Source organism: Antechinus flavipes, chromosome 4, assembly GCF_016432865.1.
Source record: "Antechinus flavipes isolate AdamAnt ecotype Samford, QLD, Australia chromosome 4, AdamAnt_v2, whole genome shotgun sequence".
Taxonomy (NCBI): Eukaryota; Metazoa; Chordata; class Mammalia; order Dasyuromorphia; family Dasyuridae; genus Antechinus; species Antechinus flavipes.
The window spans coordinates 25,023,022-25,038,802 of record NC_067401.1 but is presented as its reverse complement, the minus strand read 5'-3'; the positions used below and the strand labels follow the sequence as shown (position 1 = coordinate 25,038,802).

At 45.3% G+C, this 15,781-nt stretch overlaps 1 protein-coding gene across 2 annotated transcripts in view; it reads right to left on the bottom strand.

Annotated features, from left to right (window-relative positions):
• Positions 1 to 2,107: 2,107 nt before the first annotated feature.
• The window catches only part of SLC47A1 (solute carrier family 47 member 1), a 43,030-nt gene continuing 29,356 nt past the window's right edge, over positions 2,108 to 15,781 (bottom strand). The window contains exons 13-17 of one of the 2 annotated variants that reach the window (XM_051992090.1): positions 14,148 to 14,217; positions 12,523 to 12,655; positions 6,075 to 6,169; positions 3,911 to 3,998; positions 2,108 to 2,980 (exon numbers count right to left, since the gene is read on the bottom strand). In XM_051992090.1, the coding sequence (XP_051848050.1) occupies positions 2,748 to 2,980; positions 3,911 to 3,998; positions 6,075 to 6,169; positions 12,523 to 12,655; positions 14,148 to 14,217 (619 nt within the window). In that variant the 3' untranslated portion in view covers positions 2,108 to 2,747. Of the gene's footprint in view, positions 2,981 to 3,910; positions 3,999 to 6,074; positions 6,170 to 11,280; positions 12,050 to 12,522; positions 12,656 to 14,147; positions 14,218 to 15,781 lie in introns of those variants that run through there. The other variant, XM_051992091.1, reaches the window with a different exon arrangement.

The following is a 15,781-nucleotide window of genomic DNA, read 5'->3' as shown; positions in this document are numbered from 1 at the left end:
TATTAGTTTCCGAAATCCAGGATAGGGAAACTGCTTCTAATGCAGGTATTTTCTCTGGAATTGTAAATCTTAGGGACCGACCTGGGCAGTGTATCCAGAGTCACACAGTATGTGTCCAAAGTGGGACCTGAATCTGGATCTTCTTGGCTTTGAAGCCAGGGCTCTGTTACTCAGCACTTGCTTATTCTGGGGTCGTCTAAAAAATAAAAAAATAAAAAAAACCACTCCCATCTTTGAATTTTCCATTACATTCATATACCACAACTTATTTGGCTCTTCCCCAACTAATGGGCATCACTCAGTTTCTTGTTCCTTGCCACCACAAAAAAGGGCTGCTGCAAACATTTTTGCACATATTCCCCTGTAATTCTGGATCATTTTAAAAACTTCTGACTTTACTCTTCTGTAGATCTATTAGCAGATACTATATGAAGCACTAAATCATAGAATATTAGTGTTGTTCTTCAGTATGTCCCATTTGGGGACTTTCTTGGCAAAAATACTGGAATGGTTTGCCGTTTCCTTGTTCAGCTCATTTTACAGATGAGGAAAATGAGGCAAATAGGGTCAAGTGACTTGACCAGGATTACACATCCAGTGTGTATTATGTGACTCTGGACAAGCCATTTAATTTCGAGGAGGGCTACGGGACAGGTGCAGATCTAAAATGGTAGAGGGGATTTCCTCACTTGGAATTATGGATTTAAAATGGTAGAGGGAATTTCCTCATCCTCCCAACTGTGGGCCTAAACCTCCCCTGTTTGTGTACCAAGGGTGGCTCCCTAATATTCAGATTACTCAGTTTAACCTTCACAACCATTTTCCTCCTGCAATCCTTTCCTCTCCCCTACCTAATTTTTTTTTTTTATTATTCCCTTTTAAACCTTCTACTCCAACTAATCTTGCCCACCATGATGACTTGGTCATTCCCACCTTTCTGTCAAATGATTAATTTTATCCGTTATTCCAATCATTATTGTTCAGTTTAGAGGGATTGTACAGGAGTAATGATTATTTTTATTATAATTATTATTAGTGATTATTTTTATTATAGTTATTAACTATTGATATACATTTAGTCATATATATTTTAGTCAGTCTTATCCACTAATACTAGAACTTTTTTTTTTTGCAAATCTTATATTTAAAGATAATTTGATAAAATTAGATTCTTCCTTATAGTCTTATGAAGTTCTATATATTAGGCTCCATATCCTTGTGAGTTCACTTGCTTAACCACAGGAAGTTAACTAGCAAAGCTTCTTAAACAATGGTTTGTGATTTCATATGGGGTCTCATAATTGAATTATGAATTATCAGTAAATGTTTGATTTGTGAACCTATTTTATACACGACCCAAGGCCATGTAAAAATTTCTTGGGCCAAAAGAAAATGCAAGTGGAAAAAGTTTAAGAAGCCCTACCTAGAGGACCCCCTACCCTTTTTGCTTTGTTGTGATGATTTGCAGTCAGTAACCAAGCATGGTAGAGACGTCCTAATGACATGCAAAGTCCTATTTCTGCCCCTCTCTTCTGCATCATCTACCCTCTTGCCCCAAACGACGAGCTGGACTTGAATGCTTGACCAATGGGTGTTCCTAATGTCATCTATCAACATCCTATGACTCCTGTCCTGTCCATTTTGAACTTGCTACCGACTATGAGCTCATTGACCCCAGGTTGTTCTGCAAGTTCTCCTAAAAAGTCAAAGTATGGATCTGCTGACTGATGGAATCCTGTATTTTATCTTGCCAAACACATAAAACCAAGGCCCTAGAGACAAAGGGCCTTTCAGAGAGTGGGGAAGATCTGAGGTCCCACTCATTAGACAGGGCCAGGACCCTTTGCTAAATGGTTATTGGCTTGGAGCTCTGCCCCACTTTCTTAATTGTAAATGGGACATTTTTTGGACCCCACTCCCTGCGATGTTTCCCACCTTGTTCCAGGGAGAACCCAGTTAAAAACTCCCTTCAGGACACCCTTCTTGCACCCATGGCCTTCAGTTTTTTTTGTTTTATTTTGTTTTTCCCATTCTATCTCCTCCAGGTCTGGTCTGTGAGTCTCCCCACGGTGTCTACTTAATCATTGTGGACAAACCAACTCAGTGATAATGTGAAGGGAGAAGAAAGATTTATTGACAAAGAAGGGTTCTGAAAACTGATTTTTAAAATTCCCACAAGCCCTTCAAAATGCATGAGTTTATACTTTCTGGAAAAAAAAACAAAAAACAAAACCAGTGAGTTATATTTGCAGAGTATAATATATAAACAGTAACAGAAGTTCTTCTCCAAGTCATTGATGGATGAGTTAACGGGAGAGCCTTTGAGAGTGAGGAATGGGACGAGGCATCCTCTCCAGCTCGGCTCCTTTTTTTTCAGTCAGGCAACAGGTACTTGCCCTTTTGATTCTCGATCAGGACATCCAGAGGGATAGCAGCGTCGGTTTTAGAACTGGAAGGGACCGTCTTCATTTTACAGATGAGGAAACTGAGACCCAGAGAGGTCTCCTGAGAAGGGTAACCCAATTTGTTCAGTGTCCCATGGGTTGTAGTAGTGAATGGCAAAGCCAGAGATTTGTCCCTTAACTCCAGGACCAATGTTCTTTCTCTGGACCATGAAGTCTGCCCTTTTTAGGTGATGGCTGATTACTTCCACCTTTGGGGGAAGGTGGAAGAAGATTTAGTATGGATTCCTTCATTGGCTCAAATGTAAAACGGGCGTCACGTACCGTCAGGCCCTCGAGATGGGGTTATGTTCCTGTATAGACCCTCACCAAAATGCCTGCCACCAAGATTAAAACGGCTGCCAGGAGTGTCAGCCCCCTTCGGAGGAGCAAGACTTTCAAAGATAAGTCCTTGTTTTTTGGTGGGGGACCAGAAAGGGGCTCCTCCGGCTCCACTGGCTTTTCTGTCTGGCTCTCCTCCTTGTTGACAACATCGCCTGCATCTCCCAGTAAAACACCAGCCTGATGTTCCAAGTCCACTATAAGAAAAAAGGTTGTAGTCCATCTGACTAGGATGCAGTAGCCCCCTCCCAAACTTCTAAAAGGGTTGGAGGACACCTGGTCCAAGTTTCTCATTTAACAGAGGAAGAAACTGAGACTCAGTGATTTGCCCTGTTATTTGTGATATCATTCTCCCCATTTTACAGATGAGAAAAAAATTAAGGGATTAACGTAGGTTCACACAACTAGCAAGTGGGGGCCAAATCCACAAAATATATACATGGTAAGGGGTAGGTAGGTCGTGCAGTGGATAGAGTGCCAGGTCTGGAGTCCGGAAGATTCATCTTCCTAAATGCAAATACAGCCTCAGTCACTAACTGATTGTGTGATATTGGGCAAGTCATTAACCCTGTTTACCTCAGTTTCCTCCTCTGTAAAAGGAGCTGGAGAAGGAAATGGCCAAACATTCCACTATCTCTGCCAAGAAAACTCCAGATGGGATCACAGAAAGTTAGACATAGACTGACAATGACGGAACAACAGGAGGGACTAAAGGGGAGCATCCTGAGTTTGGGGTACCACCTGATGGTTTAAATGGAGACCTTGCCTTTCCACTCTTGGTGCCCAGGAAAGGCAGGTGTTCCCATGGGGAAGAGAAGGCTTACAGCTTATATTTGTACTTATTCATATGTTTACATTGTCCTATCTCTCTCCTCATAGAACATAAGTTTCTGGAGGGGCGGGAACATCTGCCCTTGGCCAGAATTCCAAGCTTGAGAAGCTTTAGGGCTGTGAGGTTCAGGGACTTACCCAGTAGGTAAGAAGGGGCAGTTGACATTTCAAGCCCACCCCACACCACGACTAAGACAGCCCCTTTTAATGGGTAATTCCCTGCTACAGAACTCAATGAGGTCCACTCAAGAGGCTCCAGACCGGCCAGGTCAGCGGGAAGGGACGATGAGTCATACCTGATGGAACGGGGCCCTGATAGATGACCCGATCCTGGTGCTTCAGGGCCTTGGTCACTTGACCCTTCAGCTTGGCACGCACTCGAGCCTGAAAAGGAAAAATCAAAACCAATCCCTGACCCTTCTCAGCAGCAGTTTCCCTGGATGGTTTTCTCGGGACATCGACTGTGGAAAGCCAGCTCTGGTAGCCCTTTGCTTCCACACTGTCGGTAACTTCCCCAGGGAGGCCCAAAGCTGGATAGGCCTGAAACAGTAATGCAGAAGTGGGCCTCCTATCAGCGGGTCACCGGACCTCCCCAGCCTAAATTCTCCGAGACCCCTTCAGGATCCAAGTCTGTGTTCCTAAAATCTACCCTCTTTCACAGAGTTTGATCAAAAAGCTCAGAGGGGACCTCCCCGGCCTAAATTCTCCGAGACCCCTTAGGATCCAAGTCTGTATTCCTAAAATCTACCCTCTTTCACAGAGTTTGATCAAAAAGCTCGGAGGGGACCTCCCCGGCCTAAATTCTCCGAGACCCCTTAGGATCCAAGTCTGTATTCCTAAAATCTACCCTCTTTCACAGAGTTTGAAACAGAAGTGGGGGAAAAAATCAGGAAGTGTTCTCTGGTTCTGTCAGAGACACCCTTATCCTTCCGGCTTTCCAGGATCCGCAGCCTCCGAGTCATCCTTGACTTCTCCCTGTCTCAGCCCCTTGTAGTCAGTCGGTTGCCAGATCTTGTCATTTCTGCCTCCACAGCTCTATAGCATCCGTCCCTTTCTCTCCACTCACATAACCCTCTTCCTAGTTCAGGACCTGCTCACCTCCTGCCTCAATCGTTTCAACAATCTCTTCCTTGAATCTTAAGTTTCTTCCCTTGGCAATCCATTCTAGCTTTGGAAGTATCAAATACAGGCCAGAACCAGATTAAAATGGAATTGGGAAATATTCAACACAATAAATGCAAATAGGATAGGACACAGATAATGTGGTTTTCTAAGTCAATATACAGCCCTCAGGGATATTATGTACGCTTTAGTGTCACCCCTGCCCTGTACCATTTGTTTGATTTTGATGCCATTGGTTTAAGGGATATCTCAGTACCTTCTAATTTTAAATCTAGAATCTAGCTTTTCTCTTTCTTTGGCTTCAGGTGATTCTCTAGATCAGTGATTCTCAAAGTGTGATCTAGAGAATCCTGGGGTTCTCTGAAACTCTTTCAGAGGGTCTACAAATTCAAAATTAAGTTTTTATTTCTGAGATGGTAATTACATATAAATATGATCCACATAAACAAAAACTCTTTGGAAAGATCCTTAATAGTATAAAAGTATAGAGAACTCAAGCTTTTGTTTGAGAACAGCTGATCTATATGTCCCTTTCCAAATCCAAATCTATATGTTTTTTTGGTTTTTGGTGAGGCAATTTGGGTTAAGTGAGTTGCCCAGGTTCACATGGCTACTGTTAAAAGTCTGAGGCTGGATTTGAACATCTAGGTTCTCTGATCTAAGTCTAGGATGTGTGATTTTTTTTCTAGGCCTTGGTATCGTTAGCTGTAAATTGAAACTAGAAAGCTTTTACAGTCCCTTTCTAGGCCTAAATCTAGGTTCTATCACGTTTCCTCTCTAAATCTCAGTTTATTCATCTGTAAAACGAAAGGATTGAATGTTGGAAGGGGTTAGACGGCCCCCAAAGCCCCTTCAATAAGATCTCTTTCCCAAAAGTTTAAATGGCAGAGGTAAAGAAAAAGAATCACAACAGTCATTTCCTCCCCTGACTGTCACCCTGGCACCCACCCTGATCTTTAACCAGGAGGATGAAGAGCAGAAGTACCATTACAGACCGAATTGGATCCATCAGGAGGCTCTGGACCACTGGAGACAATGGCGGATGAGTCCCACGTCTCCTCTCAAAGTCAGACTCTAGTCTGCCTCGTTCTTGAGATTCTCCTTTCCGGACCATCCCCGCGGTGGGAAAGAAGCCCACCCCAAATTTTTTCTGATCGGTGGATAAACAAAGGAGGGCAGGCCCTAACCTGTCCTTCTGGCTGTCTCCACCAGCCTCCTTGCCAGCGAAAACAAGTCAATCTCAAAAGGAGACAAAGGTCTTTCCGAGGAGGGGCGAGCTAGAAAAGCGCTGCCTTGTTGACATTCTCCATGGGAAAGCATTTGCACTAGCAGGTTTACCTCTTCGCTGGCCTTGGCCCAGTTCAGGTGTAAGATGAAGCCCAGAAAACAGACAGCTTGCAAGAAGCAGCAGATGATGATCCCCGACCAGAGACCTAGAAAGGGAAACACCGGTAAAGAGCAGATCCGCGTCCCGCTTGGGCAGCTTGGCCTGGCGATGGGCGGCGGTCCGCTTGAGGAGCTGCTGGGTGGCTGCAATGGAGAGAGATCAAGGGGGAAGGGATCCCAACTCTGGCTCTGCTACCTAGGACGGGTTGTTTAGTCGTCGCCCCGGCAATATAACAAGCATTGATGCAGGACTTGAGGGTCTGAAAATGCTTGGTCTGTGGTATTTCAATTGAGCCTATAAAAATCCTGGGAAATCGGTACTATAATTATAATGTTACAGATGAGGAAACTGAGGCAGGAAAGGTGGTGTCTAAGGCAGCTTTTGCTGTCCCCAAGTCCAACCCACAATTCTGTCGTCTGCCCTGCACTGCTGCCTCGATTTTCCCTACTAGGAATGGACTCTTGGGAAACTACCCTCATTTGTTCCTCTGGTAAATTAATCCACTGAGATCTGGAACACCTCGGTTGGTGATGGAGTGAGTGCAAACTTGTGCTAGCCCTTTCCAGAGCAGATCATGCTTCCCATTTCATTTAATCATCTCCGAGGGCACCTTGCCGTTGCTTCAGTCTCCCCCTCCGCCATCTCCTCAGTCTCCTCTCCGCCATCGCCTCAGTCTCCCCCTCTGCCGTCGCCTCAGTCTCCCCCTCCGCCGTCGCCTCAGACTCCCCCTCCGCCGTCACCTCAGTCTCCCTCTCTGCCGTCGCCTCAATCTCTCCCTCTGCCGTCTCCTCAGTCTCTCCCTCTGCTGTCGCCTCAGTCTCCCCACTTTCCACATCCCCCATAAAGCACCAGAAGCAAATCTACTTATTGCTGCTTGTGGAAAGGTCATGACAACTGACTGCTCGTTCACCATCTCTCTGCTTTTTCAGACTTTTCCTTATTGCCCATACACACTTTTATTCCCTTTCAAAATGAATTAACAAATGAAAAACACAAAGTATTTTCTATGTGCAAGTACTGTGCTAAAGTGAGGCTGCAGATAGCAAAGACAGTCATTCTCGTCCTCAAGGAGCTGGGGAGACAATTGCAAATCAGAAAAGCCCCACGTTCTTGGGGGCAGCCACAGAGCCTCTTTAAATGTCATTTCTACTGACCAAGTCTTGCTAGTGTGATGCTGAGCCATCTGTCAGGGCCACGGGCTTTGGTGGCCAGAGCCCTTTCTGGAACTTTGGTGGCCTGCAGGGGCAGTGGCCGGCTGCGTGTCCAGGGCAGCTCCCCAGGGGATGGCTGTAGACTCCGGACTTTCTCCACCAGGATCTGAAGGGCCACGGTCATGGTGGTTTGCCTGGGCTGTGTTACCTCCCATCCCTTCCCCCTTGCCAGGGCCCTGCTTTCTTAGCCAGGCCAGCTGGCCCACCCGGTATAAGGCAGTTGGTGGGACGGCAGGCCCTTTCTCTACAGGAAATCACCTTCCAGGATGCTGGCTATGAGGGCCGAGAAAGAAGCAGGGCTGGTCATCGCTGGGAGGGGGGACGCTGTTCTCCCACTCAAGTTCTCTCTGCCCTCCTGGTAGGGCTGGTGGCAGTGGGAAGGGGAGGGTGATGAGGAACATAACCTCCATCTTTTGTATTTATGCCCCCAGCATCCAGCAAGCACTTAATAAATACCCATTCATTCATTACATTCCCCTACAACTTAGTAGGGAAAGTACGACATGTTTCAATGAGGCAGAAAAGTGACTCAGTGGATAAAATGCTGAGCCCAAAGTCAAGAAAATCTAACCTTAGATACCTACTAGCTATGTGACTCTTGGCAAGTCACTGTAACCTCTATCTTCCTCATCTGTAAAATGGGGACAATTATAGCACCTACCTAACAAGGCTGGTTGTTGTGAGGATCAAAAGAAATATGTGGAAAATGCTTCATAAATGTTCTCTCTAGCACAAGATAATCTCTGTAAAGTGCTTTGAGTGCTCCCTATCACTCTCATCACCCAGCATAACACAAAGCAGAGGCTAAGGAACATAAACGAGGAGGCATCCCAGGGAGTGTTCAGTCATGGGTGGGCCCCGGCTCCGGCTCACCAAGAAGAAGCTGGGCCTCGGGCCAGGGGGCTCCAATTTCAGCAAACACAGAGACGTTTTTGGCCCTGTGGCCATGGCGTCTGCCAAAGACTACCAAGAGCAGAACCAAGCAGGTGCCAGCCAGAGGGGAACAATGTTCCCGGGGAGAGACTGTTCCGCAAGAAGAACCCAGTTTCCTAAAAGCGTGGATGGGGATGCAGTGGGGGCGGGGAGAAAGCAAGGGGGGCCCAATGTGTAACTAAGGGCAGATCCCTTTAGGTGACCAGGAAAAGGCAGCGGGACTCGTTCCACAACAGCGTCCCACCCCGGCCTGGAGCTTCTCCAGTCGGTCCCTGAGCACGGAGCCCCTCGGAGCCGGGTCTGGCCCTGGTGGGCAGCCAGTAATGCCGGCTGATGGATCTCTGGGTTCAAGAGCCTCCAGGATTCTCTCTACAAGACCAAGTTTACAAACGGGATCGGGGAGAGGGCACTGGACGTGTCTGCTGCTGTCTCCAGGCTTCCTCACTGAAACAGGGCAGCTCCGGAGTACGAGTCCCGGCTGAGACCTCCCCAGGGACCCGGGGAACCCAGAGCCGGGCTCGCCTGCTCTGCAATGAGAGGGATGGAGGGAGGCCCTCAAAGGTCCCGTCCTGCTCCAGGGAGTGGGCCAGGCTGAAGAGCCGGGTGCGAATCCTGACACTTAGTAAGTGGACTAGTCACTGAATTTGTAAAATGGAGACAGTCACAGGGTCTGCCTCCTAGAGTTACAGGAACAAGTGACTACACACACACACACACACACACACACACACACACACACACACATTGTATAAATATATATTAAAAGTATATATATAGTGTGTGTATATATGTGTGTATATATATACTTGAATATACACAATATATATTTATATACATAGAACATATATAAACATAGTATGTATATATATAAACATAACTATATAAAACTATATAAAACACCAACACTGGTTAATTGTACACACATACGCACACATACGCACACACACTTGTACATACATACACACATGCAAATACATGTGTATAAATGTTTGTATACATGTACATATGAATAAAATAAAAACACTCATCTCTCAAGGTTGTTGTGAAGAGCAAAGTGCCTGGCCCATAGAAAGCACTCTATAAATCCCAGATATTGTTAATACTTATGTAATCATGTGAAATACAGAATATATCACGTGATTATCTGTCATATAATAAAATCACATGATATATAATTATATACATATCAATAATATACAACCAAATATTAATTCTATATACACATATGATATATGATAAAGACATATACACACATATGCTACATGATCCGGAAATACAGAATTTACATGGCATTTTCTAGCTGCCCAGACATAATAACATTTTATTATATGAACTTTTAACAATATCTGGGATTTATAGAGTGCTTTCTATGGGCCCGGCGCTTTGCTAGATGTTCTACAATTATCGTCTCGTTTGATCCTCACCACAACCCTCAGTCCCTTCTGATTCCAGGACCCAGCACTCTAACCGCGGTGCCTCCAGTATTCAGCGTTCACAGTCCCTCAGGGGACTCGGCCAAACCGCCGCCTCCTACCTGGTCCCGGGTAGTGTGGCGCGGTAGGAAGTGTAGAATTTAGTCACTGACCCTCATTCGAATTCTGGCTCTGTTGCCTTGTATGGTCACGGGCAAATAACAACCTCTCTGGGACTTGGAGGGCTCAACTAAGTAACTTTTACGACCCCTTTAAATTCCTAGACTTAGAAGATTTCATAATCTGAGACCTTTTTCTCCAAGCTACCCTTCACCCCGTTGCCCAGCCACTGCCCTACATCACACTTAGTTTACAAACACTAGGGGGGATTCTCTGAAAGGGTCACTGCATAGTCCGGCACTTTCAGCTACTCTTCCAGGCTGATTGTCCAAAGAAGGGACCTCGGAAGTCTAGTTTCCAGGTCCTTAAGCTGTGGTTTGTGATTGCATAGAGGGTCTTGTAACTGAATGAGGAAGGTTTGAAAATTATGACTTACTACCAGTAGATGTTTGATTTGCATGTCCATTTTATACACTTCTATTCCCAGGGTCATGTAAAATTTCCTGGGTGAAAATGGGTCGCAAGTGGGAAAAGTTTAAGACCTAGTCTAAGGAGACCCTCTGGCAAGCGGCATCCGGCCTTTTTCTCGAAGATGCCCAGTGATGAGGAGCCATCGCCCGGGGTGGGCCATTCCCTAGCTTCCCAGAACCTCTGGGAAATCAGGAAAACCCAGGTCGGGACCCCATCTCCAGACACGAGCTGTGCCCCACTCATTTCCCCAGGCCTCCCTCATCTGCAAAATGTGGGAGGTTGGCTAAGGTCCCTTCAGTCTACGGTTCCAGAATCCTGCCCTGCCCTATCCCAACATTTCATGGTCCTACCATCCTTTAGATTGGCTGCTTTACTATTTGAATAACTCATAGCCTTTTGTGAAAATATTATTGAATCTGAGATTGTCTACGGGAGAGGCTGGGACATGGCGGACTTTAGTTGACTCTAGATATCAAATGTTCTTTTTCTGGTTCTGGGCTGTAAGGGAGGACTAATGAATAAGCACAAGTTACGCCTCCATCAGCTTATGTGTTCGGAGATGGACTCTTGCCCTCTTTATCCTCCCCATCCCACACATTCCGACTTTTCCAGGACATGTCTGTGTTCCTATTATCTTAGGAAAAGGAGTTGTCCAGGTACCGCTTCGCCCAATATTTTTTATTTGCTCTGGCTGGCCCAGACCCTGGGAGCTCAAATCTCCCACCCAACCCAGGAGTGGCCAAAAAGTCTCCCCAGACCTCGCCCTTGTTATCTGAGGCTCAAGCTGCGAGAGCCCTAAGGTTGGGGATTGTCTTGTCCTTTTTTACGTCCTCAGTGATCAGCACAGGGCATCACAGCAGACCCTTAATAAATGTTTTCCGAGTGACTGACTTAAGCCACGATTTGCTATCTCAAAGCATAGAATTAGGTGGACCGTTAGCCAGTGCTGGGGGAGGAAAGAGCTGGGACCTCAGGCCATAGATTCCAACATCCTGATTTTGGAGAACAGAAAATGGTGGTTTAGGGAGGTTCAGTAATTTATTATAGTTGCCAGGTGGTAAGCCTCAGACACAGATTTGTATTTAGGTACCTGGAGTCCCCAATACATTATTCTTTCTACCAAACTGCCTCCTCTCAAGCAAGATTACCAGTCAGTCTTCACGTGACAACTTCCAGTAAGGGGGAACTCACTACTGCCCAAGGAGGCTTATTCCACTTTTGGATACCTCTGATTGTAAGGATGTTCACTTAAAAAAAATCAACTTGTTAGAGTAAGGTTTACCATAAGGGAAGAAGATGAAATTCATTCAGAAATAAAAGTGATATACTTTAACATATTTAACATGTATTGGTCATCCTGCCATCTGGGGGAGGGGGTGAGGAGAAGGAGGGGAAAAGTTGAAACAAAAGGTTTGGCAATTGTCAATGCTGAAAAATTACCCACGCATATATCTTGTAAATAAAAAGCTATAATAAAAAAAAGAAATAAAAGTGAATGCGATATAAAAACAAAAGGCATAAATAAAAATGAAAAACAAACCAATTCCCCCCAGAAGTAGCTGAAGGCCTAGAAGAAATGGTCCCAATATTGAGAATTTCCTCGTATTTTCTTTGTGTTTTGTATTTATTTGTCTGTGAACCCTTTGTTCCTCCCCCTCCCTATCCCTTTTCCCCAAGAAGACTGTAATCAGCTTGAGGACAGGAAATGTTTGGGTTTTTTTTGTCTTTGTCTTCCTAAGGTCCAGTAGAGCACGAGATCTTCCTTGAAAGACATTATGGCTATGACAGTGGAGACAATAGCACAATTCTCCAGGTAAAGGAGATGCAAGGATGGATCCCAGGATTCCTGTTGAGAGCTGACAGTTCCCCTGGGAACCTTCAGAATTGCCTGTGTTCAAATACCATTTCTGAAGTTCCCGGACCCAAGGTTCAAAAACTGGAGGAAATTGTTTCTATCACAGACCACATGTGGAAGGAGGGATGTGGGAGGAAGTAAAGGAGCAGAGGGCTTAGAAGTAGGAGCCCTGCTCCCAACAGTGAGGGAGATGAGCTGGAAAAAATACGGATGATAGCAGCACCTGCCTCCCAGGACAGAATGAGGCTGCTCTGCAAATCTTAACGTGCTGCAGAAAACGCTGGTCCTCTCCCCAAACTTGTGTGGCTAATTCCCTTTTCCCCCTGATTGTTACCCTGGCAATGTTCTAGAACTCACGGATCAGGATGGTCCCAAGGCGCAGAAAGTTGTCACTCACCTATCACCCCAAGGTTGGCTGCAAACATCAGCGAGATCCCAATGGGGAGGCCAATGACATAAAAGCCAATGGCATTCAAGATGGCCCCAACCTTCTGATTGCCCGATCCTCTTAGAATCCCGCCACACGTACACTGTCAGGCAGAATGTTATTTTATTAGTTATTTTAGCGATTACTATTTGTAATTTGGGCTGCAATAAAATTTGTAATTTGGGCTGGAATAGGGACTAGAGTTAAGATTTCATTGTTGTGGGGGCTCCCCCTCCATTAAGGGAGATCCCAACTTCTAGCCCCAAAGGGTTGTCCAGGGCCCTGAGGAGTCTATTTATTTAAATAGACTGCCTAAGATCACGCAGACAAGGAGTATCAGAGATAGGACTCGAGGATCCACTCCAGTGGTTCTCACACTTTTGTTTTCAGTATCTTTTATCCTATTAAAAATTATTGAGGCTCTCTCCAAACCATTTTTGTTTATCTGGATTATATTTATAGACATTTACCCTATTGGAAATAAAAACTATTTTTGAATTTGTAGACCCTCTAAAAGGGTTTCAGAGATCCCCAGGATTCTCTAGACCATATTTGGAGAACCACTGCACTATACCATGCTGCCTTTCTATACAAATTTTTTAATTAGAGAATGAGAATCATGGAGAGCGGCCACAGCCTAGATAACGAGCTGCAGTCAGGAAGTCCTGAGTACAAATCCTGCCCCTGACACAGATTAGCTGGATGATCTTGGGCAAATAAATCAGTGACCCCTCAGCAATTCTCTGCTGCAATAAATTACACAGTGCAATGTACTGATATACATTGATAGAATTTCCTTGTGGGAAAATAACAGTTGAAATAAAAAAAGTGAGAAAGAGTTATATTTTATTAGCATTGGCAAAGACTTTGGAAATCATACAGATTCAGAGAAAGGGTAACAGTAGGGAAGCAAGCAAGCAGCTGAGTAGGATGCATTTTACTGAGGGGCAGACAAGATACTGTAATAATGAATAAATAAATAAATAAGGACACTAACAAGCAAAATGAATAATGAATTAACAAATAAATGACCAGATAAATAAATAAATAAAATAGAGAAATAATGAATGAATAAAAAGATAAAACAAATAAAAGTAAAAAGATTGCTTAATATTATTTCCTATAAATGTATGTGAAAAGCAGAGTGTCACAGTGGATAAAAAGCCATTAAAATCTGCTTACATCAGCCTTCTGATGCTTCCTATCCATGTGACCTTAAGCAAGTCACTTAACTACGTGGGCCTGTTTCCCTAACTGCAAGATGAGGCGGCGGCACAGATCACTTCTGGGGTTCCTTCTAGCTCCAGAGCCGATCTGTGATCTATATTCTATTGGGCAAAACACTCAGCTTGGACAAGAAGGCCTCTGAGATCTCTTCCAGGCCCAGATCTACAATTCTATGCTTCTAACTCTTGCCAAGTTGTAATTCTAACCTCATACTAACGTCAAGGTATTCAGAACACCTGTTGACCCAACCAGAAGGAAAACCTTCTGCCGGAGGGTCTTTGTTAGCCCTTCTCTCCTGAATGCAATCAGAATAAAAAAAGAAAAATCCACCAGAAAAAAAGCCCCGGAGGACTCTATGGCATACTCACAGCAAAGCCATCAAAGAGGTGGGAAGAGGCATAGATGGGAATGACCTTGGAGACCAGGGTGATGATTTCTCTGTTAGGAAAAGAAAGAGCAAAGGGCAAAGGTCCATAGCGGGCTCTCAGAGTGGAGGCGATCACTCTTTGAAGAGTTTTGTTCATGCCCTTTTTAAGCATCCCGCAAGAAGTCCTTCTATGATCCCTCCTTTGGGATGGCTGGGTGGCTCAGGAGACAGAGCACCAGACCTGGAGTCAGGGAGGCTCAACTCCAGTTCAAATCTAGCCTCAGACATTTATTAGCCGTGTGACTCTGGGCCAGTCATTTAATCCTGTTTGCCTCAGTTTCCCCATCTGTCAAGTGAGCTGGAGAAGGAAATGGCCGACCACTCTAGTATCTCTGCCAAGAAAACCACAAATGGGGTCACAAAGACAGAAAAACCATAAAATGCTCTCACCTAGTGAACCTCCCCTTATAAGAAAGAAAACTTTGTATTTATTTACTTATGTATATATTATACCTCTTAAGTACTCCAATAGTACAAATACCTTAAGGGATTTTGGGGGGATCATTAGACCACTAGTGAGAGGCAGCATGACAGAGCTGGCCTTTGAGCCCCCGATATTCAATCACTGCTACAAGTCTTCCCCATTCGCAAAAAAAAAAACAAAAAAACAAAAAAAAACTCTTGATCTGGCAAATCGTCCTCTCTCTTTCCTCCCCTTTGGGGCTCGATGCCGACTGGGAGAGATGTCCACACTCCTTTCTGGCTTCTGACTTCATTAACTGGAAGTGCAGTCTGCAAAGATCCCTCCCGACCCTTGCCTTCTCTTCCCTCATAAGCGGCTCCCTCATTGGAGTGGAAGCTCTGGGTGGGCAGGACGCCTTTAGGCCTTGGCTATGGCCCATAGCCTCACAGTCGCTTCCTGACTGGCTGAGCCGGGCTCCAGGCCCCTTCTGACTTTTCCTGCCCGAGAACCTCTGGGCAAGGAGTTAGTCTGCCCTGGGAGAGGATCTCCACGCTGGGAGCTCCCCATCTGTTGGATTACGAAACCAGAGATCTGATTAATGCAAACAACCGACTGATTCCCCAGCCCAGAACAGACCCCAATGGGGGTTTTCCCGAGTGTGGGAGGAATTCAGGAGAGAACGTGAGCTTGGTGGGGGCGGACGAGACTCAAAAAGATTTGGTTTCTGGGGAGAAAATCTCTCAATGAAGATTGGCGATTGTTCTGTGACGTATGGTCCCAAGGGGGGTCTTTTTTTTGGGGGGGCAAGGTGCTTCCTCATGGTCACACAGCCAAGATGTATCAGAAGCTGGACTTGAACCCAAGCCAGAACTGTCTGCCACATCCCGCAGCCTCGAGAAAAGGCAGCAAGAAAATGCTACGAGAATGGAAAACCAACCTGCCAGGCCCGCCAAGTTCTCAACTGTGCTTTGGCACATGGAGGGAGAGGGGAAAGTATTAATCTGGCCACATGTAGAAACAAAAGATACCGAGAATTGTTTGGTTTTTTATGAGGCAATCAGGGTTAAGTGACTTGCCCAGAGTCGCACAGCTAATAAGTGTCAAGTATTTGAGGTCACATTTGAATTCAAGTCCTCCTGACTCCAGACCTGATGCTCTATTGCAGCACCTAG